The sequence below is a fragment of the Hyperolius riggenbachi genome, chromosome 3, assembly GCF_040937935.1.
Source record: "Hyperolius riggenbachi isolate aHypRig1 chromosome 3, aHypRig1.pri, whole genome shotgun sequence".
Classification (NCBI taxonomy): domain Eukaryota; kingdom Metazoa; phylum Chordata; class Amphibia; order Anura; family Hyperoliidae; genus Hyperolius; species Hyperolius riggenbachi.
In genome coordinates this window covers 125492156-125515842 of record NC_090648.1, presented here as the reverse complement: position 1 = coordinate 125515842, position 23687 = coordinate 125492156, and the positions used below count along the sequence as shown (strand labels likewise).

Below are 23687 nucleotides of genomic sequence, written 5' to 3'. Positions count from 1 at the left end.
TGGCAGCCTTCAGCCCCTTCCATACAGCCCTTGAGTCCATAGATCTCAGGTTTTGTTCCATTTTTGCAGCGTAATTCTTTTTTGGCAACTCTCAGTTCCCGGTTGAGGTCATTCCTCGCCCTTCTGTAGTCCTCCTGGTTGCCAGACTTATGTGCCGATTCCTTGCGCCTCCGCAGTTGTCGTAGCTTGTTAGTGAACCACGGCTTGTTGTTCGGGTACACCTTGAAGGATTTTGTTGGTACGCAGGAGTCCTCACAGAAACTGATGTATGAGGCGACATTATCTGCCCATTCATCCAGGTTTGTCGCTTCTAGGGACTTCCAGTCAGTGCAGTCGAAACAGGCTTGCAGTTGCAGCTTGGCCTCATCTGACCACATTTTGATAGACTTGAGTGTCGGTTTAGCCGTTTCTAGGTGCCTCTTGTAGGTGGGAATAAGATGGATGAGGCAGTGGTCAGAGGAGCCGAGGGCTGCCCATGGGACCGCCTTGTATGCTTCCTTCAGTGCTGTGTAGCAGTGGTCGAGTGTGTTTGAGCCTCTGGTAGGGCAGGCTACATGCTGGTAGTAACGTGGCATCTCCTGTCGTAGGTTGGCCTTGTTGAAATCGCCAACGACGATGAACAGTGAGTCCGGGAGGAATGTCTCCCACTGCGAGATGGTCTCATTTAGGTCCAGCAGGGCAGATTTGACGTTGGCATCAGGAGGTATGTACACTCCGGCAAGGACATAAGAGGAGAACTCGCGTGGTGAGTATGGCGGCCTGCAGTTAATTAGTAGGAGTTCCAGGTCTGGGGAGCACTTCCTGTCAAGTACCGAGGGAGTGGCGCACCATGAGGAGCTAATGTAGAAGCAGATGCCCCCCCCCCTCTTTTCTTCCCAGAGAGAACCGGGTCTCGGTCTGCACGGATGAGGCTGTAGTCTGGGAGAAGGAGGGTGTTCTCGGGGATGTCCTCATGTAACCATGTTTCTGTGAAGCAGAGGGCTGGAGTGGTTCTGCCGAGGTCTCTCCTGTCACAGAGGAGGCGCAGTCAGTCTAGTTTGTTGGAGAGGGATTAAACATTTGCCAGGAGGACTGAGGAGATGGCTGACCGAAGGCCCTTCTTTCTCAGCCTCAAGCGGGCCCCTGCTCGACATCCTCTCCGCCGTCGGCCTGCATGTTGTCTCAGTGCTGGATCCAAGACTTGCCGGATGTGGTTCCAGACCAGGTTAATTAGGAGCTTGGCTTCAGGGGGTGAGGGGCAACGTGGTTCCCACCCTAGTAGCTGTTCTCTGGTGAAGGTCGTGCGTGTGGAGGGGGGCGGCGGAGGCGGGTCTTGGCCCCAGGCACGAGGGGTGGATGGGAGCCAGTGTGGGGTGGTGGAGCAAAAAGTGTGTAGAATGCAAAGTAACAGTTTTTCACACTTTTAAGAGTATCGGGTACCCTGTAGAGCAGTTGTCCTCAAACTAAGGCCCACGGGCCGGATGCGGCCCTCTGAGGATTTTTTACCGGCCCTCCACACACAAAATGTATTACTTATAGATGTGGCAGCAGTGCTGGCACCCTGTTTCCACATGGAAGCCAGCAAGAAGTAATTCGCTGGATTCCAATCAAATTCCCTATTAGGTGGCACTGCTGTCCAATTGTATGGCAGGTTGTCATCTGGGTATGCTTCACTGTCTGTGTAGTGGTGGTGGTGGTAGTGGGGGGGCGGGGGGTTGGGTGGTTAGAGGTTATATAAAAGCAGTGTGTGCACACGCGTGTGTGTGGGTGGTTAATTTGCAGTCCTTGCAATTACTGGAGAAAGGGGGTTGTTTTGGGGGGACTTTTTGAAAATATGTACCATTATTTTAAAAACTGATTATTTTGCGTGTGGGGGATTGGGATTTAGGCACTGTTTACACTACCTAGGTTCAATGTAATGTTTTTCTACATCATTTTATATACACACCGGCCCTCCAGCAGTCTAAAAGTATGTTGACCTGGCCCTTGACTAAAAAAGTTTGGGGAATGTGGACAGGAGATATTCTAGGAGCCTTCTGTGAAGGGATATTTTATTGATATCCATGTGTTTCTCAGGCCTGTCCTGCATAGACCTACAAAATGACCAACTGTGAAGCATCTGAAATCTTAGGATGCATCTCATGTCACGTGGTCAGCATAGTTTTCTCTTTGAAGTTTTCTACTTATCATCTAAAAGTGGACATATTTTTATCCATAGTTTTAATGTGTTTTAAAAATAAACTGCATAAACAAACCTTTCTCTTTCTCTGTATTCTAGTGAACACAACTTTATTCAATGCTTCAGCTCTGTTTGCACCAAACAACACTAATATGTCTTTGGTAAGTAATTTACAGCAGAATCATCACAATATGGATTGTTCTTATTGCTTCCTTATTTTTATAGCATCATTATCTTCCATGGGCCTGTACAGATTACAACATAGACAATGGTGCCATAAATAGCTATGTATAGTGCATTTACAGTCAAATTTGAAAACCCAACAATGTGCAAGTACAAAAGCACATACACAGTTAATGCACAGTACCTATGCATCCAGCAGTACTGGAACATGTTGATTCTATGGAACAAGTACACTAGAGACAAGAAACACTAGGGTAAGGACTCCTGCCCGGTCTAGTGGAGTAAGGTAGAAACAGTAGGTATGGTAGCAGAAAATGTAGCGGAAGATACAGCAAGTCATTTGAAAACAGGTGCTGTTTTAGATATGTGTGAAGCTGGGCTATGACATATTGCATGCTTGTCTGAAGAGGTGTGTTTTAAGAGGGGGAAGTTAAAAGTTGCAACTTTCAGAGGTTGACATGATACGGAAGGGAGTTCCAAATGGGAGGTGACGCTTGTTAAAAGTTCTGGAAGTGAGTGGGAGGTGACCATGGTGGAGGATAGCAGAATTTCATGTGTGGTTGGTATATGTAGAAATTAGTGCAGAAATGTACATAGCTGAAAACTTATGGAGAAATTGCAAATGCGGGTTTTGAGTTTGAGCTGAATTCTCTGGGTATTTGGAAGGAAGTGGAGGAGCAGCATCAAAGGAGTGTGATGTCAGTTGAATCAATTGAGTGGCAAAGATCAGTAGGAATAGGAGAGGGCCCATTGTGTTTCTTGGTCACCCACAGAGGAGGCTGTACGATCACTGTACAATCAGGATGTTATTAATCTCTACTGAACTTAGAGGCTTTAGCCTTATGGACTATGGATCAGACGCACTGTAAAGGTAGCATATAAATACTGAATACATTCAGATAAAGAAGTGCTGTTCTAAAAATATTTTGGTTATTATCTCTCCCACATGAATTCCAAGTACAATGTCATGAATAACACAGCCTTGGACTGGAGCCAGCTGAGTATGAAGGAATGTCTGAAATATGGTGGCAGCCTACTGGGAAACTCTTGTAATTATGTACCTGACCTGGCCCTCATGTCCTTCATCCTTTTCTTCGGGACGTATTCCATGACACTGACACTAAAGAAATTCAAGTTCAGCCGATACTTTCCTACGAAGGTAAGAACACTCAGAAAATCTGCCCATTAGAGATCTGGGATGAGGTTCCGAACTCCGCGGAATTGAAATTTCCATATTTCCGATCGGAAATGGGCTTACCGCAGCAGAAATCAGATTTTGGAAATCGGTTTTCTGTGGAAATACCGGTTTACCGCAACTTGGTAATTGTAGCCTCCTGAAAGAACTTTAAAACATTGGACCTATCATAGAATGCTGAATTTTTCTGCAGAAATTGAATTTTAGACCCATCAGAAGACTCTGATATTACCGAGTATTTTCAAGTGTTCTGATTGGCCTAAAATTCTGTGGTTTTCCGATTTCCGTTGTAAATCACTGCATTCTCTGATTGGTCCAATACTCAGAAGTATTATAATTAACTAAGTTTATTAACATAATGAAAAAGAAAGCCTTTCCTCAGAGATCTGTAATCGGATTTCAGAAATCGGAAATCCATGGAATCTGTAATCTGCATTTTCAGTAATCAGAATTTCCGTGGAATTGGAAGATGGCATTTCTGACCATACCTACTACAGATACCACTGAAGGTCACATGACACATTCAGACTTAATGCACACAGATAAAGAATTACTTCTGATGTTCCAGTGATTGCGTGCTGTGAAAATGTAGAGCTACAAAAATCCATGTTTGTTTTAACTCACTTCCTTGTGTTCTTTCCCCAGCTGCGCACCCTGGTGGCTGATTTTGCCATAGTGTTCGCCATCCTTTTGTTCTGTGGTGTGGATGCGTATTTTGAACTGGAGACCCCAAAATTGCATGTTCCTAATAAAATAAAGGTTGGCCCTTCTGTATCCTTCTCCTGTCCATTCCATCTTCTGTCTAGGGTTGGCCCTTCTGTATCCTCCTGTCCATTCCATCTTCTGTCTAGGGTTGGCCCTTCTGTATCCTCCTGTCCTTTCCATCTTCTGTCTAGGGTTGGCCCTTCTGTCTCCTTCTCCTGTCCATTACATCTTCTGTCTATCCTCTGTTCTTGGCACTCTATTTGTCATGAGTATATGTCAGTGTTATCAATCTACAACCCTAGGCTCTCAACACATGGTATTTGTACCCCAGGGGGTACTTTAGTGTGGCTCAGAAGGACTTGAATTTGTCATAGTCAAACAATTATAGTAAGTTTCAAGATGGCAAAAAATGATAAATAAAATATATTTAAACTTGAATATGTTTTTACAGTTAATTCATAGAACCAAGTAATGTAAGAAATGTAAAAGCCCCAAAAGATAGTGTTATTCATAATAGGGGGTACTTTCCCAACACAGTCATTAATAAAGGGATACATACTACAGTATAATAGTGCTGAGAAACACTGATGTAGGCCTTTCACAGCTACCATGTGCCATAAATCAGCAAAAGCATCTTCTATATTTTGTCCTGTGTTCCTTTAACAAAAAAGTACCATCCTAAAAAAAACTGTTTTTTGCTGTGTTTAATGGCACAGCTGCTTCAGCTATGTACACACCTTAGATTTCTGTTCCACAAAACAATTGTTCATGCTAACTCTATTTCCTGCTTCTATTTAGCTTGCGTGATTTTGCCTTTAGGAGAAATAAATATATGTAAGGCCCATACACACTTACAATATTGGTTAGCAATCAGCATGTTCTGTTCTATGAGGAGAGGGAAGAAGAGTTGGGGTAGGACATAATAATAGCAGTAGGTATTTCAGTCGCGTACGTACAAAAAGGGCGCCTGGACAAAAAGGGCGCGGGGTGTAAACTCTAAATAATAATTAATCATTAATAGGGTTTATAAATATAGTGTGCTATATTTCGTTTACAAATAATGTTTAACAAAATTATAAATCATTAAATAATGTTTATGAAATCGGAAATTGTGAAAACGTTAATCTTCCCTGTTTCAAAAGTTAAACTTATAATTACGTTTATAAAAAAACCAATAATATATGTTTAATTGTTATAATTGTATATTATTGTGAATAACCGTCATTTATGGTTTGTTCTTATAATAAAATCTGAAAATATTGTTTATAAAGATGATATAAATATAACTACGTTCGTAATAAGTGTTGTAATACATTAGTAATTATTACTAAAATTTTACTAAAACTATACCTAAGCCTACTCTTACACAGAACCCTACCTGTACCTATCCCTAACCCCTAGACCCCCCTGTTGGTGCCTAAACCTAAGACCCCCCTATTGGTGCCTAAACCTAAGACCCCCCTGTTGGTGCCTAAACCTAAGACCCCCCTGTTGGTGCCTAAACCTAAGACCCCCCTGTTGGTGGCTAAACCTAAGACCCCCCTGTTGGTGCCTAAACCTAAGACCCCCCTGTTGGTGCCTAAACCTAAGACCCCCCTGTTGGTGCCTAAACCTAAGACCCCCCTGTTGGTGCCTAAACCTAAGACCCCCCTGTTGGTGCCTAAACCTAAGACCCCCCTGTTGGTGCCTAAACCTAAGACCCCCCTGTTGGTGCCTAAACCTAAGACCCCCCTGTTGGTGCCTAAACCTAAGACCCCCCTTTATTATGTGGATAATAATGTTTTACTAATTGTGGATTCAAAAAATATTTTGCAATTTACGTTACGTACTGATCGCTTTATTTTGTGAATAATAATGTTTTACAAACAGTAAGGGATAAAACTTTAAATAATGTTTTAATTATTTAAATAAGATAAATATGTTTAGTATTTTCATAAACGTTATTCGGCACGGGTGCATTTTATAAACGTAAATCACCACAAGTTCAGTTATAAATCATTAAACATCGCCGGGCGCCGTTTGTAAACTTTATTTAGCTCCTGGCGCCGTTTATAAACTTTATTTAGCTCCGGCGCCCTTTTTTCCTACTCGGCGCCCATTAAACGCTATTTATTATGGGAGTGAATGGCGGCGCCCTTTTTGTCCACTAGCGGCATGCGCCCTTTTTTCCCAGCTCCATTTCAGTCTACCCACTTGTTAAGCTGTCAGCAGATGTTGCGGAACACATGTACATATTTAGAAAGCTTCCTGAAATGACCTTGTACCATCGTTTTGAGAAACCTAAGTTGCAAGTGTGTATTTATTGGGCTATTACTGTGTAGGTTAATTAAAGGCGTCTGGAAATTTGGGCACGCAGTTACAGCTGATATTAAAATGTTGGTATTAAATACCAATATTTGACTATAATAGTGTAAAATATTGATATTAAATACCGATATTTTACTATGGCCAAACCTAACCCTACTCTCCCTCAGAACCCTCCCCTGATGCCTAAACCTTAAATTACCCCCCCCCCCCCCCCGCACAAACTACCTAATTAATACCCCAAACTCCCCGCACACACTGCCTACCTAGTGCCTAAACCTAAACTCCCCCCCTCACACTCACTACCTGTGTAGTGAGGCGATCTAGGGGACAGCCAAGTGACAGGGCTGTCCCCAGTACAGTGCTGTGGTAGATCCCAGCGCGGTACAAAAAGAAAAAAAAGCCGGTTTCATTTTTTTACAGTCTGCCACTATGAACTCTGCTCTGTCACTCAAGTGGCGATGCACGTGCGATCTCCGCTAATCCCCTCCCCCAGGACTTGACGCCTTCTGTCGTTAGGCGGTCCTGGGGGAGCTAATCGGAGGCACCGATCGGCGTTAGGCGGATCGTAGCGTGGTTTAAGGACAACTATCACAGATAATTGTAAAATTTTTAAATACATACACTTAAAGAGACTCTGTAACAAAATTTTCAGCCTTATTTCTTCTATCCTATAAGTTCCCTTACCTGTTCTAATGTGGTCTGGCTTACTGCAGCCTTTCCTAGTTGCACAGTGGCTGTATTATCTCTGTTATATAATCTAATCTTATTTCCTCTGATGGCTTTGTCGGGCTCAGGCAGGAATGTGCTGTCTGCTGTTATAGGAAGAAGCTATACACACCCTCTCCATGCCCCCTCCAGGCTCTGTGTGAGTCAGCTCTCAGCCTATCACATTCTGGTTAGCAGCTATGTCTTTTGTTTGTAAACACTGCCTAAAACTGGCAATTACAAGCCAGGATTGCAGCAGGGAGTGGCAGAAACAGCACAGAGGGGCCCAGGAGAACATAATGAATAGAATGGTATGCTTTTTATTGTAAGAATTTTAGAGTACAGATTCTTTTTAAGATGTAGATTTTTCCCAGAGTTAAATACACTATAGATAACTTTTTCCTATGTTGCAGTCACCTACAGTAAGTAGTTGAAATCTGAAAGGCTTTGGACTAGTCCATTTTCTTGTGGGGGATTGTCTTTTAACCACTCTGTGACCGCCTAACGCAGATCAGCAGCCGCAGAGTGGCTCCCCCAGGACCACCTAATGGTTCTGAAGATTAGCAGGGAACGCTTGTGCGCATGCGCGATCGTTCCCTGCCAAGACACAGAGCGGAACTCCGTGTCCAGCCTGTCAGCCACTGACGGCTGACAGGCTGTGTAACAAGAAATACCTATGAGAGCCGATCACACTGATTGGCTCTCGGGGCGGGGGAGGGTGGGAAGGGAAATTAAAATAAAAATAAAATTTTTTAATAAATAATAACACTAAAATTAATTTAAAAAAAAAGGTAACGTTGCAGCAGGAATCAGATGCCACCAACAGAAACCTCTGTTGGTGGCAAGAAAAGGAAGTAGAATTCATTTGTGTGCTAAGTTGTACGGCTCTGCAGCAAGCTGTTAAAGCTGAAGAGCACTGAATTGTAAAACATTGCCTGGTCACTAGGGGGGTCTAAACCTGAGGTCCTCAAGAGGTTAAAGCCTCATCTACATGGTACAATTTTCCATCAGATAGACAGATCTATTAGATAGATCTAATAAGAAATTGCATCGTGTGTAGATGTCCAAATTGTTTCAGATCAATTTTGCGAAACATTTTATAGAGCGCGCTCTAGTGGCTGCTGCTGTGGCACTTTGAGTCCGCCAGGAGAAAAGCGCGATATAAATGTTATTTGTCTTGTCTTGCTAAGTACCCAAAATCGATTGCAAAATCTAACACAATCCGATTGGACCGGTTGCAAATTATCTAATAGATCTGTCTAATAGATCTGATCTGACGGAAAATTGTACTGTGTAGACAGGGCCGGCCCTAGACTTTTTGCCGCCTGAGGCAAACTTTGGAAAAATTGCCCCCCCCCCCAAGCCGTGGGTGGGGGGCCACCGAGCTGGAGGGGGTAGCGGGCAGGAAGGGAGTATTGGGCACAGCGGCGGGGAGGTGGGTCAGACCCCCCTCCCTCACCTGGGTCCTCCTATCTGCGCTCCTCCTCCAGCTTTTAGCCGCGACTGGTAAGAGGCAGCGGGCAGGGACGACTCACCTCTTCCGCGTTACAGCTGTCGTCCACTGTCATCACTTCCTGCAATGCCGTCCACTTACAACACAGTGGGCGGCATTGCAGGAAGTGACGACAGTAGAACGCACGCTGGAACGCGTGCGTTCAGGCAGGTGCTGACCCCCCGAAGTGCCGCCTGAGGCATTTGTTTCACCCCGCCTCATGGGCGGACCGGCCCTGTGTGTAGATGAGGCTTAATTTAAAGAAGAGTTACTCATCCTGCATATGGACATGTTTCCTGGCTACCTGTTTGTAGAGGTAGCTGCAGTGCATCACGGTTTTCTGGAGGTCTAGACAGTTTACATAGTTATCTAAGCTGAAAACCACATCTATCCATCAAATTCAGCCTGTTTATTAAGCTAGACGACACTAAAAGATGCTTGATCACAGTAAATTAGAGAAGGGTGTTAAAGAACAGTATTATGTTTCAATGGAAATTCTTCATGAAGGTTTTCTACAACTTTATGACTCTTTACTGTCCTTCTTTCTTCTTTTCCATTCATGCTGCTTTCTCAAGCTTCGTAAGCTTTTTAGTGACTTCTCAATCTTCATGTCCATTCTGATCTTTGTTGGTCTGGACATGCTATCTGGATTAAACACTCCCAAACTGCAAGTGCCTACTGAATTTAAGGTAAAGAGCTAATAATAGACTTGCATGCTAGCCTGTGTCCATATGGCTGTGGTCACCCTGCTCCTGCCCACATTATTTCCAGCTTGACGTACAAAAGAATTAGAGACACTACAAATTCATGGAATATAATTAAAGCACATTACTTATTTTGAAGACATAGTTGAGAATATGAATATTTACTATTTAAAGAGTATCTTGGACCTGGTCAGGTTTAGCAGCCACTGCAGTCTTTAAGCAAGCACTAGTGATGGTCATGTCTAGGAGAACTTGTGGAAAAGCATGTGATCAGTTGGTCAGGTGATAGATAAGCAAGTCTCTGATTTGCTAGTCAGGATCATTTGCTAAAGCAGGATGGGATCACGGCAAATCAGAGTTTTGCAAACCTGCTGATCAAACAAATCACATGCTTCTCCATGACATCTGCTAGACATGACCATCACTAGTAAACAACAAATCTGCACCATATTATTCTACTTTTCATAGGAGACAGTTTGGATATCTTGTAAACACCACTACTGTCAACAAAAAGCCGACCATACATTGTTTAGTGTGTTTGTTCTGTTCAACAGATTAGACCACTCGGTAAATTTATGAAGCAGTTCACAGTGGCGCGGTAGGTTTGGGAGCTGTGAAATTTTCATCCACCCAGTAGTGCTTTGATTCATTGCTGGGGCTGAATAATTGGTTAGGTTTAATGGATAAGGTTAGGCATCGCTCCCAGTCCGACACTGCTGTTAGGGGATACAATATGGAGGATAGTTTTAGATATTAGCGTTATAAGGTGTCCAGAAGGAGTTCACATCACAGGGGTAGGTTGGTGTTAGGCATCAGGAATTGGGTTAATGTTAAAGAGAGGTTAGTTAGGAATCGAGGGAAGTTAGGAATAGGTGTCAGGATTGGGATAACACTAGGGGGAGGTAAAGATTAGGTGTAGGATGGAGTTAAAGTACCCCTTACCCTCTTCCCCCCTCCCCTAAAGTTTTAATATTGCCTTATTGCTGGTGCTGCGACTAGCACACAGCACCAGCCTCCCCCCTCCTGTGCCCCCTCTAACACCTGTTCTGTTCAGTCAAAGTCTTCGACTGAGGCAGAATGTCGGATATTATCGAGGAGGAAGTGACAGTTCTTCCTCCCCTCTGTGCGTACATAACTCCGCACCTGCCGCTTTAGTTCCCTATGTGTTTCCCTGCACACAGCGTCCCCAATCATAATTGTTGTTAGAACGGGCCACAGGGGGGTGCTGGAGGGGGGAGGATGGTGCTGTGTGTGTGAAAAAGTCACACAGCACCAGTAATAAAATCATTTCAACGTATATCAAGGCCAGGTCAGGGGTACTTTAACATTGGGGAAAAGTATTGGCTAAGCAATATGGATGGGATTTTACATAAAGGGGTTTGTTTGCACTTAGCTTATCAACAAGGAAGACGTGATGATACTTCTAATTTTATAATTAGAATATTCTGTGAGCACCAAAACATCGTGGGATGATCAGTCCAAAGCCTAAAACAAAAGTGCTCCCTTCCTGCTCTTATAATAATGTTTTTAATCAGTTGGTTATATTCCAAGTCTATGAATAATTATATATATATACAGTTTTAATATGGTTTTCAATAAAGCAGTATTGTTGCCTTGTAAGGATAAAACATTGAGAAAACACGTGATTACAGCCTAGGCTGGCAAGTAGACACACATTGATGCATTAACTTGAAATGTTTATTTTCTGCATTTCTGGGCTTTTCATTTCTCTTCTATGACCACTTTATGGACATTTTGTTATTCTCCCACCAGCCGACACGTCCAGACCGAGGTTGGTTTGTCTATCCCTTTGGTAAGAACCCCTGGTGGATTTATTTAGCCAGCGCATTGCCTGCACTGCTGGTGACTATTCTGATCTTCATGGATGAGCAGATCACTGCAGTCATAGTCAACAGAAAGGAGAACAAGCTAAGGGTATGCTTTTTTCATTTACAGTACATTAAATATAGTATATGATAACAATCACTACACCACAACATGATTTGGGAATAAATATTACTTTGTATATTCCTTCAGAAAGCCTCTGGTTATCACCTGGATCTGTTCTTAGTGGGCGTTCTAATGGCTGTTTGCTCCTTCATGGGTCTACCTTGGTATGTGGCAGCAACAGTCATCTCCATTGCTCACATCGACAGCTTGAAAATGGAGACGGAGACCAGCGCACCTGGGGAGCAGCCTCAATTTTTAGGAGTGAGGTGGGTCCATACATTAGCTAAGTCAGTGTTTCTCAGACCTGTCCTCGTGACTCCCCAACGGTGCATGTTTTGCAGGTGACCTCCCCTATGCCTAGGTGGGGTAATTAGTGTCTCAGCTAGGTGGATTTCATCTAGCTGAGACACCAATTACATCACCTGTGCATAAGTGAGGTTGCCTTCAAAACATTCACCATTGGGGAGTGACATGGACAGGTCTGAGAAACATTGAGCTAAGTTATATACTGGTGATCGAAAAGCAACCAACTTGTCCTTCAGGACATGCTCAGATAGATTAACAATAACTTCTGCACATTGGCAATAATTACACCTGGTCTGCCTGAAACAGCCCTTCAAACTCCAACATCTCCAGAACATGACACACAGACCCCACAACTAAATAAATGAATGCAGTGTCACTCTTACTCTTCTTTTTCCGATTAAACTCAATAGCAGAAATGCTGTATTCAGAAATCATTCAATCTATACTCTAATACCTGGTACACAACATTGATCATTTCCAACAGGTCCGATCAGGTTTCCGATCGAGTTTGTACAGCAGTGAATGGAAAATCGAAATCTGATCAGATCTGTTGGAAATAATTGATTCGACACATCGATCTGACGGGAAATTGCATGGTGTGAACCAGGCATAAGAGCAAAACAGTATTTAAACATTGACTGATAACTGTGGGGAGAGACAATGGGCTTCATTCACTAACCGGCGCTAAGCTGGTTAGTGTGCCTTATCACTTAGTGGGCACAAACTACAGCGCTAACCTTATCCGAGGTTAGTGTGCCTTATCTGAGGTTAGTGTGCCTTATCTGCAGTGTGCGATGTAGCTTTGTGCATCTTTTAGTGTGCACAAAGCTATTTAGTGTGCACAAAGCTACTTAAGGGCCACTAAGTTCAGATAAGGCACACTAACCTCAGATAAGGCACGCTAACTCAGATAAGGCACACTAACCTCAGATAAGGCACACTAACTGGCTTAGCCCCGGAAAACTCTTTTTTACTCCGGCGCGAACACTTAGCGCCGGTTAGTGAATCAAGCCCATTGTATTCAAAACATCCTGGAGTTCTCCTTTAGGCATACTGTGACATACATGCTGTTACATACAAAGTTGGTAAATTGTAAGTAAAACTCACATATAGTAATAATAATGTACTGTAAATATTTTTTTTCCAGGGAACAAAGAGTTACTGGCATTGTAGTGTTTATCCTCACAGGGATCTCTGTCTTTCTGGCTCCTGTACTAAAGGTAAATTGAAGCAATGTCTTTTTGCGCCATTTCATTCCTATAAAGTATCAAATGCTCACTTTTCTGTATGTGTATTAATCATCTATTCAGCTGGGTTTATTCCACTAGGCAGCTCACAACTACAGTAGAGCATGGATACAGGATTTAACGTCACGAGACCTGTCAACTTAGTAAGAAATTATTGGAGATTGCTCGGTACATGAATTTTACATATTGCCATTTGCAATATAGAATACAAAGCAGAGATTCACTCAGTTACTTTCTCTTTCTCTGCTTCTCCACCCTGGTTAATGAGGCAGGAAGTTGTTCATCCATGTGACCAGCTTCTGAGGGTCAGTTCACACTAGGAGTGGATAGCAGCAAATAGCGCCCAACATGCATATCAGCTGCTTAGCATCTTGGTAGCTGTGACTAGCACTGTCCTTTTTTTTTTGCAATGAATATATTCAAAATACCTTGTGGCTGGCTCCTGTAGTTCCTTCTTGCTAGAAGCATGGGAGTTTCTTCTCCTGCACAGAGCAAGTCACCTGATCTCACCCGCCTCCTCCCTCTGCTGAAAGAAATCAGCACAGTAGCTATAGTTCCTTTCTCGAGTGTGTGATACATCATTTAACCCTTCCCACACTTTCCCAGTGAAATAGTGTACCCAGTTTAACTTACCTGGGGCTTCTTCCAGCCCCGTGTAGTCCTTCTTGTCACCCACTGTTGTTCTGCTACATTGCATTCAACAACTGTCCTCTCCTAAAAGCTGCTTGTATGGTTCTGGAGGAGGAGAAAAGTATGCTGGTAGTCCCCGGTTAATGAACGAGATAGGGACTGTAGGTTTGTTCTTAACCTGAATCTGTTCTTAAGTCAGAACATTGTGCCGTCTCTGTCCCCTATACCTCCTCTGTGCCCCCCCTGTATCTCCAGTGTCCCCCTCTGTGTCACCTCTGCCCCTGTACCTGCTTATACAAGTTTAAAAGCCATTTTTTCTTTGAATTTTTAAAAAATCTCAAAAACTAGGTCCAATTTGAAAAAAAAAATGTTTTGACTTGTTTCCATGGAAACAAAGAATCCATGCCATTTGTATCGGCGGGTCGTTCGTAAGTCGGGGACTACCTGTATTGCCAAAGTGGGATCAGCTATTTGCTAGCCTCAGAAGTGCAGCTATCAGTAGGAAGCTACTCCGCTGCCCCTGATGTTACTTTATTGTTCATAATAAACAGTAAGCACAATACTGCAGACAGATAAAGAAAATGTTTAGATCCTCACAATAGTTTACAATGGTGCACTGACAGATTGTTTTGTTTTTTTAGTATATTCCAATGCCTGTTCTATATGGGATTTTTCTGTACATGGGTGTCGCATCACTCAATGGAATTCAAGTAAGTGTGAAGATGATTTCCACTTTATAATATTTGTGTATTGCTCCATATAATCCATTATTTGACTGTATATCATCTATCAACTATCCATTGCATGTAATGAATAAGTCCTAGAGATGATGTTATCATTGCAGTCACTAGGGGGCAATACAACTTCGCTTATTACACCATATGATGACAGTGCAGCCCATCAGCGCAGATGTGGTTGATTTTGATGCTGCTATGTTTGGGCAGTGTGGCAAATACAATAATATCCAAAACGTGATATACTACAGTTAGATTTATGAGGGTCCTATTAGTAGAGTTTCCCTCCCAAATCTCATACTATAATAACGTGTGAATCTAACCTTTTACCCTGACCTCCATCTTTAGGCCAGTTTCACACTGTAAACCGGCGTCAGCATTGCGGCGCGCCCACAGCACCGCCAACAACAGGCCTTTAGGGAACACCGCGTATGTATGCTGTGTACCCTATCTGGCCACCAGCCAAGCAGGAAGTGATGTGCGCTTGTGGTCACTTCCTGCTGCAGGGTATGCGGAAGTGCACAGAAGCATATTGTAAAAATAAGTTTCCGCGCATGTGCGTTGCGACGTCATGTTGTGAACGGTTTAAAAAACCACGCATCGCATAGACTAACATGACTTCCGGGCCGACGCAGATCGCCGAGGAAGACTCGCAGTAACGTAGTTTTGCACTAGTGTTATATCGGGCACTTCCGGCGCAGTGTACCGCAACGTGGGGAGTGTGATCTCCCCCATAGGGATACATTAGGGTGCGGTAGTAAATTCCCTGCAGCAGTGTGAAAAGGCCCTGAGGCATATAATTCAGCACTCAACCACTTGATAGCTGATTGCCTTTGGTTCTTGGCTATAGAATAGCACCCAGATCACACACCCAGTGCTACCAATCCACACATTTGCATTGACTCTATGGGAGCACCAAAATAACCGGTGCCCAGTTCAACTGCTTTGCATCAGAGCAGAGGCTCCATGATGCCAGGTGCATAATAATTTACCTAGGCAGTAACAAACTGCTTCTATTAGACTGCTGTAAATGTAATTGTTCTACAACAGGTTTATATTTCTTGAGAAAAACACAATACTTATTAAAGTGGAAGGAAATTTTTGTTACAAATTCCTGTTACATATGTAGTTACCATATGAACCATTGTTAGGAGGGATTTCAGCATTTGCACATATACAGGAATATATGCCATTGCTAAACTGAGCACACAAATCTAATGTGTTGTGTCTAAAGATAGGTCTATCTATCTAAGGATGCCAGCCGGTCTCACCACTTGCTTGCCCACTGATCTAAGCAACTGCTATTCAGTAAATGCTTTTAAAACCCTGAGAATCTCCCATGAGGAGATCAACTAGTCGAAAACCTGTCAGATCTGTGATTTTTTTTAATGCCTACTCTAAGGCCACATACACACATCAGACCATGGTCTTTTGAAAATGAAAGATCACAGACCAATTTTACCCCCTTCCATGGAGTATGAGAGCCATACCTACACAGTCTTTTCTATGGAGCTGAACTCCCCATCAGAAAAAAACCTTTGCAAGATGCTGCACACAAAGATGCTGTAGACATTCAAAAGATCAGTATCTGCAAAAGATCTGTTCCTGCAAAAGATCCGTTCCTGCAAAATGCATTGACAGTCTATGAGATCTGCAGATCATCATACACACCTTGTTTAACTGACATTCATCTGCAGATCAGATCCACCAGGATGGATTTTCAGATCTGCAGATGATTGTCTGATCTGCAGATGAATGTCAGTTAAACAAGGTGTGTATGATGATCTGCAGATCTCATAGACTGTCAATGCACTTTGCAGGAACGGATCTTTTGCAGGAACAGATCTTTTGCAGATACTGATCTTTTGTGTCTGTACAGCATCTATGTGTGCAGCATCTTGCAAAGATTTCTATCTGATGGGGAGTTCAGCTCCATAGAATATGCTGTGTAGGTATGGCTCTCATACTACATGGAAGGGGGTAAGATTGGTCTGTGATCTTACATTTTCCAAAGACTATAGTCTGATGTGTGTATGAGGCCTAAGTGTCAGCGAGGATGGGAAAAAAAAGTAATTTATTGTGCATTTTACTCTCGTACATGTATTTTAATTTTTTTTTGGGGGGGGGGGGAGGGGGGAGGTTAAGTTCAGATGTGCTTTACAGTTACTGTCTCAGAAATGATCAGCACAGCCATCATTAGTCACCATTTTTTGTTGAGAGGTTAGCTGATCTGTAATATAGGGGGTATAAGTATTATTACAGCGTAAATTCAATAGAAGTCTGTCTTACCTCTTTCCAGTTCTGGGACCGATGTAAGCTATTCTTGATGCCAGCGAAGCATCAGCCTGACTATGCATATCTCCGGCATGTCCCTCTGCGTCGAGTCCATCTCTTCACCGTTGTTCAGATCGTCTGTCTTGCAGTACTGTGGATACTCAAGTCTACTGTAGCTGCCATCATTTTCCCTGTCATGGTAAGGAGAACATACTCTATATTGTATTATTATATGAGTGGTGAACAAAGTTACCTCAACTATCCAGTCACCAGACCTCGGATCATTTGTCCTACAACCCCACCAAGGTCACCTGCTCTTCTAACTCCTTCCAACATGCCCTCCACCTTCACCCAGCTCACCTGTCCTACCACCCCTACCCTTCTCACCTGTCCAATCCCCTACCTGTCCTACCACTGACGCCAAGCTTACCTATCCCACTATCCTCATCCAAGTGCCTCACCACCTTTACCCAGCTCACATGCCAGCCACCCCTACGCAGCTCACCTGCTGCACTATCCCCATCCAACTGCACCCAACCCAGCTCTCCTTTTATACCAAAGTCACTTTTCTTCCAACCCAAACCCCCAGGTCACGTGCCCTACCACCCTCCCAACTGTCCTACAACCTTTACCCAGCTCACATGTGTAACCACTTTTAATCAAGACACTCCCCCACAGTGAATTTTGCCCTCAGACTTCCGAAGAAGTTACCTTACATGAAGTGGCTAGTTTCACCACAAATCTGACTTTTTGAATTTCACCTGTGCAACATTAATCGCCCTTTATTCGTCTTTTTCCAGATCCTTGGCTTAATGATGGTAAGGAAGATGTTGGACTGGGTGTTCAGTCAACATGATCTTGCCTGGCTGGATGACATCTTACCAGAAAAGGACAAGAAAAAACAGGAAGACAAGAACAAGAAGAAAAAAGGGAAAGAAGAAGTGGACAGTGATGAGGTAACCATATTTAGATGTGATATCGACAAGCTGTGCGGACAGTGGCATAGCTATGGAGCCACGGGCCCCTGTACAAATTGTATATTGCCGTTGCCTGCAGATCAGCTGAATTCCAGCCTATATTTCTGTTGCTTGCACTCAGAATACAGGCATTGACCTAATTAATGGGGTCTAAAAAGTAACCTATTAAAAAAACAAAAAAAAATCCCATGAAACACAAATCTGTAGGATATGTGTTAGATCAATTCCAGCACAGAGGGCACAAGGCAAACTGCATGCTGTTAGACTGCACTGGTTGCTCTGTGAATGTCGCATTGGCTTTTCATTGCAGTGTGGTTTTCTGCGTTACAATACAGTCGTTACGCCGTACCGCTACGTCCCATTGTGAATGTAGCCTTATAGTGAATGGTGAACCATACTGATGTTGTGCTCTGCACTATCTGTTGACTGGAAGATTCACTTGTTTGTCTGGTCAGACAGCAGAAGATACAGAAGGCTGGCCTATGCAGCGGAAACACGGTGGCCATCCTGGTGAGATAGGTATGACTGTTTTCCTTGTAGTACTGGGGCACAAGAAAGTTACACAAAGAGAAGTGCCCTTACTGTGCTTTTCTTTTAAACTATATACAGTAACATTAGTCAGTTTGTACTGGATTTTATTTTTTTCATCCTAGAAACACCAGTGGGTTCCTAGATGGACGTAGTTCATTGTCTTAGTAGTAGAAAGTCAAAAAGAATAGTTAGCTTGCCTTATTTTCTGTTTCCTTGCCCCTGCTCTGACAAAATAAGAAGCTTGACAGACATATCTGGAGTGTAATTAGAGAAGTCCTTCTGAATTAATTCATGTACATTGATGTTTTGTCTGTTGCAGGAGAGAAGTGGCCACCCTGGAACACTGCATTCAGACTCTTCTGCCAATGGATCAGATATGGATCGAAGGTATGTTTGACCGAAGCAGTGAATTTGGGCACAATGTGCACCCCAGGAACTTGGTTACCGCCATAGGCCACCATGTTAAACTAGTAAATTGCTGGCTACAGCAAAATAGCGGTGGTGGAGTAGCAGCAGAACCAGTGGCGTAGCTAAGGAGCTATGGGCCCCAGTGCAAGTTTTACATTGGGCCCTCCCAAGCACTCTATACATAACAAGTGATACAGCGCACCAAAACCTGCAAAGGACAACCACAGTGTCAGAGGTGCAAGAAGGGGATGGGGAAGAGTTTCCTAATGATTACTACTATTCTATGCATCTATAGAAGTGTTTATTACCAGTGCAGGACCAATTAAGAGCTAATACTGTGGTTGAGGGATTGACCCTTGAGGCCCTACTTGCCCAAGGGCCCCGTCGCAACCTCTGCAACCCCTATTGCTACGCCACTGAGCGGAACTCTGTTTCTGCGACAGGGACTGCGTTATTAGTGGTGTAGTTGTAGTGGAATTCTGCTTCCACCAAAGGGATGGTGCATTCCACAAGTCTCTAAATGTCAGGAATAACAAGTAGCAGTTTTCCACTGAAAGTACTCACCACCATTGTATTGATTTTTTTATCTGGGTTCACACTGAGGTGTTGCATTGAGTACTTTTTAAGCATAGGATTGCAACGGAGGGTAGAAGTCACATTGTGCACTTCACTGCAACTGCACACACACACACAATGGAGCTGATTCATGAAGCAGCGCGAGCTCCATGACCAGCACCGCACTCTAGATTCAAGGCTGCACGCTGCGCTTGCTCTTGCAGCGTAGCGTGCCTTCCTTAGTTACACACGCTGCTTACATAGCAACCGCATTCCTTTAAATGCCAGCCGCTGCTGTGAAGTATCACGACCCCGATACTTAAATAGAGCGACCGCTACTATGTTAATTAACCTAGTTACTACAATTAACATGGTAGCGGCAGCTCTAGTGACGTTTTGCAGTCTTGATACTTCACAGCAGCATCCGGCATTAAAAGGAATGGGGTTGCTATGCAAGCAACGCGTATAACTAAGGAAGGCACACTATGCTGCAAGAGCGAGCGTAGCTTGCAGCCTTGAATTTAGAGTGTGGTGCTGGTCATGGAGCTTGCGCTGCTTCACAAATCAGTCCCATTCTCCGATAGCGCACAGAATGCCTTGCTTTACACCAACGGATGCCACCACACTGCACAGCTAGCGCACCGATATGAATGTACAATATTACAATATAACTGCATTGCTTTAGCAATGTGATTATATTGTTTGTCACAATGCAAAGACCCAATGTGAACGTAGGCTTCAAGTATGCTTTTTGCTGCCAACATCTTCTAACTTGCATACACTTTTAAACAATACTAGTTACCTGACAATCCTGCTGAGGATGCTGGCATCAGTAGTGTCTAAATCTCACATTCTCAACAAGCATGCAGCTAATCTTGTCAGATTATTGTCAGAAACCTCTATGCTTGTTCAGGGTCTATGGCTATTATTAAAAGGCAGAGGATCAGCAGGACAGCCAGGTAATCTATATTGTTTAAAAGAAAATAAATATGTCAGTCTCATATCCAATATCACTCACTTCCTGTTCCCTTTAAAGAGACTCCGTAACAAAAATTGCATCCTGTTTTTTATCATCCTACAAGTTCCAAAAGCTATTCTAATGTGTTCTGGCTTACTGCAGCATGTTCTACTATCACCATCTCTGTAATAAATCAACTTATCTCTCTCTTGTCAGACTTGTCAGGCTGTGTCTGGAAGGCTGCTAAGTTCTTCAGTGTTGTGGTTCTGTGATGCATCTCCCACCTCCAGGCCCCTCTCTGCACACTGCCTGTGTATTATTTAGATTAGTGCAGCTTCTCTCTGCTCTATTATCTTTTACAAGCTGGATAAATCGTCCTCTGAGCTGGCTGGGCTTTCACATACTGAGGAATTACATACAGGCACAGCTGTCTGCACTCTGCAGGAAGAAACAGCCTGACACTTCAGTGGAAGATAGCTGCAGGGGGAAAGAAGCACACAAATGATCTCTTGAGATTAAAAAGGAAGGGTGTATACAGCCTGCTTGTGTATGGATGTATTTTCTATGTGTGGACATGCTGTACATCAACCTACTTCCTGTTTTGGTGGCCATTTTGTTTGTTTATAAACAAACTTTTTAAAACTGTTTTTAACCACTTTTAATGCGGCGGGGAGCGGCGAAATTGTGACAGAGGGTAATAGGAGATGTCCCCTAACGCACTGGTATGTTTACTTTTGTGCGATTTTAACAATACAGATTCTCTTTAAGGAGCATCTCTAGCTTGCAGATTGTGTATCTGCATGCATTTTAAAGAGGTACGTTAACTCAGGATTGAGCATCTCAATCAGTAGCTGATACCCCCTTTCCCATGAGAAATCTTTACCTTTTCTTGAATTGAATTCAGGGGGTCAGTGTGGCTAAAATTGTGGTGAAACCCCTCCCACAGTGTGATGTCTTGGCCATGATCATGACAATTTCCTGTCTGTGAACCTCATCGCATTGTGGAAAATAAGCAGCATCTCCCTATGTGCATATGTGTTTTTAAATATACAGTATCACGTTGTTAGTGGGTGTGGTTATAGAGAATAGCAGTTAGTACTGTCTATTTTTTTTCTTGTCTGCCAGTAGTCAACTAGCAGGCTCATTGTGAATCAAACAACATGAATGATTTACATGGTGAATATCAATCATTTCTTGATCTATCTTATATTTTTCAACTTCTCACTTTGCAGTGTATTGATTTATGTTTTCCCCCTACTGCTAGTTCTTGGTAAAGTTCCTCTTAAACCACTTAAGTACCAGCAGTCTCTGCCCCCTTAAGGACCAGAGACCGCTGGTACCAGAAACGGCGGAATCCCCACAAATCGCCACACATACCTGCCGCCACCGCCGCACGTCTGGAACCTGGGCCACCCACTCTGCTGTCTCTATGACGGCACAGTTCCTGTGAGCCGGTCAGGAGCCCCTTTCATTGGCCCCTGACCCTGTCTTTCAATGTAAGCCAATGGGAGTTGCTTACTTTGAAAGACAGGGTCAGGAGCCAATGAAATCGGCTCCTGACAGCTCACAGGAACTCTGCCGTCATAGAGACAGGCAGAGTGAGTGAGCTGCGATAGGAGATGGCGGGGATTCAGCGGCAAGATTGGCGGGAGCTACAAAAACGGTGGATGCGCGCAGCGGCGGTGAGTTAAAATCTACGCCCTGGAAGCCACATAGCCATCAAAACAGGGCATAGATTCCAACTACGGCGGTCCGTAAGTAGTTAGTCAAGTTAAAATAGAGCTCAGACTTTTAGCAGTGTATGGTTGGGGCCCTGTCACAAGGGGCATCCGATATCCTAAGATTTATTGCATAGTATAACAGTGTTGCTATCTGCCCTCTGTATTTCAGCATTACATTGCACTTGAAGATCTCCTGCCCCCCCTCTCCTGCCATCAGCTACCCCAGAAGTGCTCTCAATACCGTCCCACAGGTGAAAGTTGAGATGGATTCAGAATATGATGACTCTGACTTGGAGAAGAATCCCAGGGACCGGGGTGGTGAGACTACTTTATAGCAATGATTGTGCCCTTAGTAATGACTCAATCGGCCCGTACTGGAAAGATTATGCTCTGTAAACTGGAACTCAAGCTGGAATGTGGCATATGGATACGTTTCTATCTGGACCCAGAAGGAAACATCTTCCATGCTGTAGGTGCAATACGCTCAGAGACTCACTAAGGACTTTCTGCTGAAATGATTCTTCCATAAAGAAACATACAACATCATACTACAGTGTCCCGGCTTACCACACACACTGGACATGTTATAAAGCTGTGTTAGAGGACTGGATACTTTTACTGTATTTTCCAAACAGGCAAACTAGGCACAGGCCTACAGGAGCCATGTATAGAATCGTCATCATGCTGTTGCTTAAACATTTCCTTTCATTTTCTTTTTCAATTAGTTTGGCTAAAACAGAAATCAATTTTTCTAGGCGGCACACCAATAAAAAATGGGTAGTATACAGGAGATGTGATTCAGGCACTGCTGTATTCCACGGACTGCCTACAGAACTGACTGCCTACACCACTGTTGCCTACACCACTAGATCATGTAGAGGTAAACAAAAAACTGATCATCTTTCTTACGGCTTATACACATGTCCAACATAATGCCCAACCAACCGCACGACATGACAAACCGCACGACAAGTTGTTTACATAACAAGTACATACACACGCTAACCAACTAAACAACTAACTCACTGAAATACTCTGCGTGCAATCGAAACAACAAACTGCACAACATTTTGGAATTCAGAAACAATGACGTTGTTCATCCGACTTGTACACATGTGGCCAACCTGCATGATAATTGGGCAGGTTGATCTGATTGATGGATCTGGCAAACTGCCTGCTGTTAGTTGGTCGTCTTGTTTGCCAGCCGTACAACCTCCCGTCTTCCAACACACCAAGTTTAGATGATAGTTGGGCAGATTGTTTGGACGCGTGTGCGAGCCTTTATATGTGTGCTATCTGTCAGGCTTCCTTGCAATGTAAACATATTTAATATTCCACAACCTATGTGAACTGTCACTCTTGGAGTACCACAAGCACTAGACCTGATTTCTGCCTACGACCAGAGGACCCATCTCCCAGTGGTCATATTACAAGCGTAACTACGCGGCCAACCCCATAATTGTGTAGCCACCATGACTCGCTCATTACAAGTAAGGCTACGACACCTCTGTACTGGGGGTAAGTTAGGTCCCCCACAGCCCTGCCCCCCTCCCCCCCTTGTGATTGTTCCTCTGGTTGCAAATGGACAAAGAAATATGACCGGTAAATATAGACAACAAATGAAATATGAGGCTATGGGCTGCAGGTTATCTCTCATCAAACAAGCTGTTCTGTGTTAGGTGAAGACCAGTGCAGGCTAATCTTGTCGCCAGTATTACATGGACTGAGATGTGACAGCTTAGTGAGGCAGGAAGAGACTCAGGCCTGAGGCTCATGCATGCAAGCAGAAGGCAGGAGAACAACTGTTACAATTTCAGGCCCCCTGCACTCTGCAAATCCGATTTGTGATTCCCGATTTTCCCTGGATACAATTAAAACAAAAAGAAAAACGCAGCATGCGATACTGATTAAAAATCGCATGTAGTGTCCAAGAGGCCTAAATTCAAT

General features: G+C 43.6%; 1 protein-coding gene across 4 annotated transcripts in view; it reads left to right on the top strand.

Moving 5' to 3' along the window:
* Window positions 1-22288, top strand: part of SLC4A5 (solute carrier family 4 member 5) — a 184851-nt gene extending 162563 nt beyond the window's left edge. For 2 of the 4 annotated variants that reach the window (XM_068274890.1, XM_068274894.1), the window contains 11 exons: window positions 2258-2319; window positions 3300-3500; window positions 4182-4295; window positions 11223-11384; window positions 11487-11665; window positions 12853-12925; window positions 14224-14292; window positions 16616-16789; window positions 17391-17546; window positions 18418-18485; window positions 21910-22288. In XM_068274890.1, the coding sequence (XP_068130991.1) occupies window positions 2258-2319; window positions 3300-3500; window positions 4182-4295; window positions 11223-11384; window positions 11487-11665; window positions 12853-12925; window positions 14224-14292; window positions 16616-16789; window positions 17391-17546; window positions 18418-18485; window positions 21910-22075 (1424 nt within the window). In that variant the 3' untranslated portion in view covers window positions 22076-22288. Of the gene's footprint in view, window positions 1-2257; window positions 2320-3299; window positions 3501-4181; window positions 4296-9320; window positions 9435-11222; window positions 11385-11486; window positions 11666-12852; window positions 12926-14223; window positions 14293-16615; window positions 16790-17390; window positions 17547-18417; window positions 18486-21909 lie in introns of all 4 variants that reach the window. The other 2 variants (XM_068274893.1, XM_068274891.1) reach the window with 2 other exon arrangements.
* Window positions 22289-23687: the final 1399 nt, after the last annotated feature.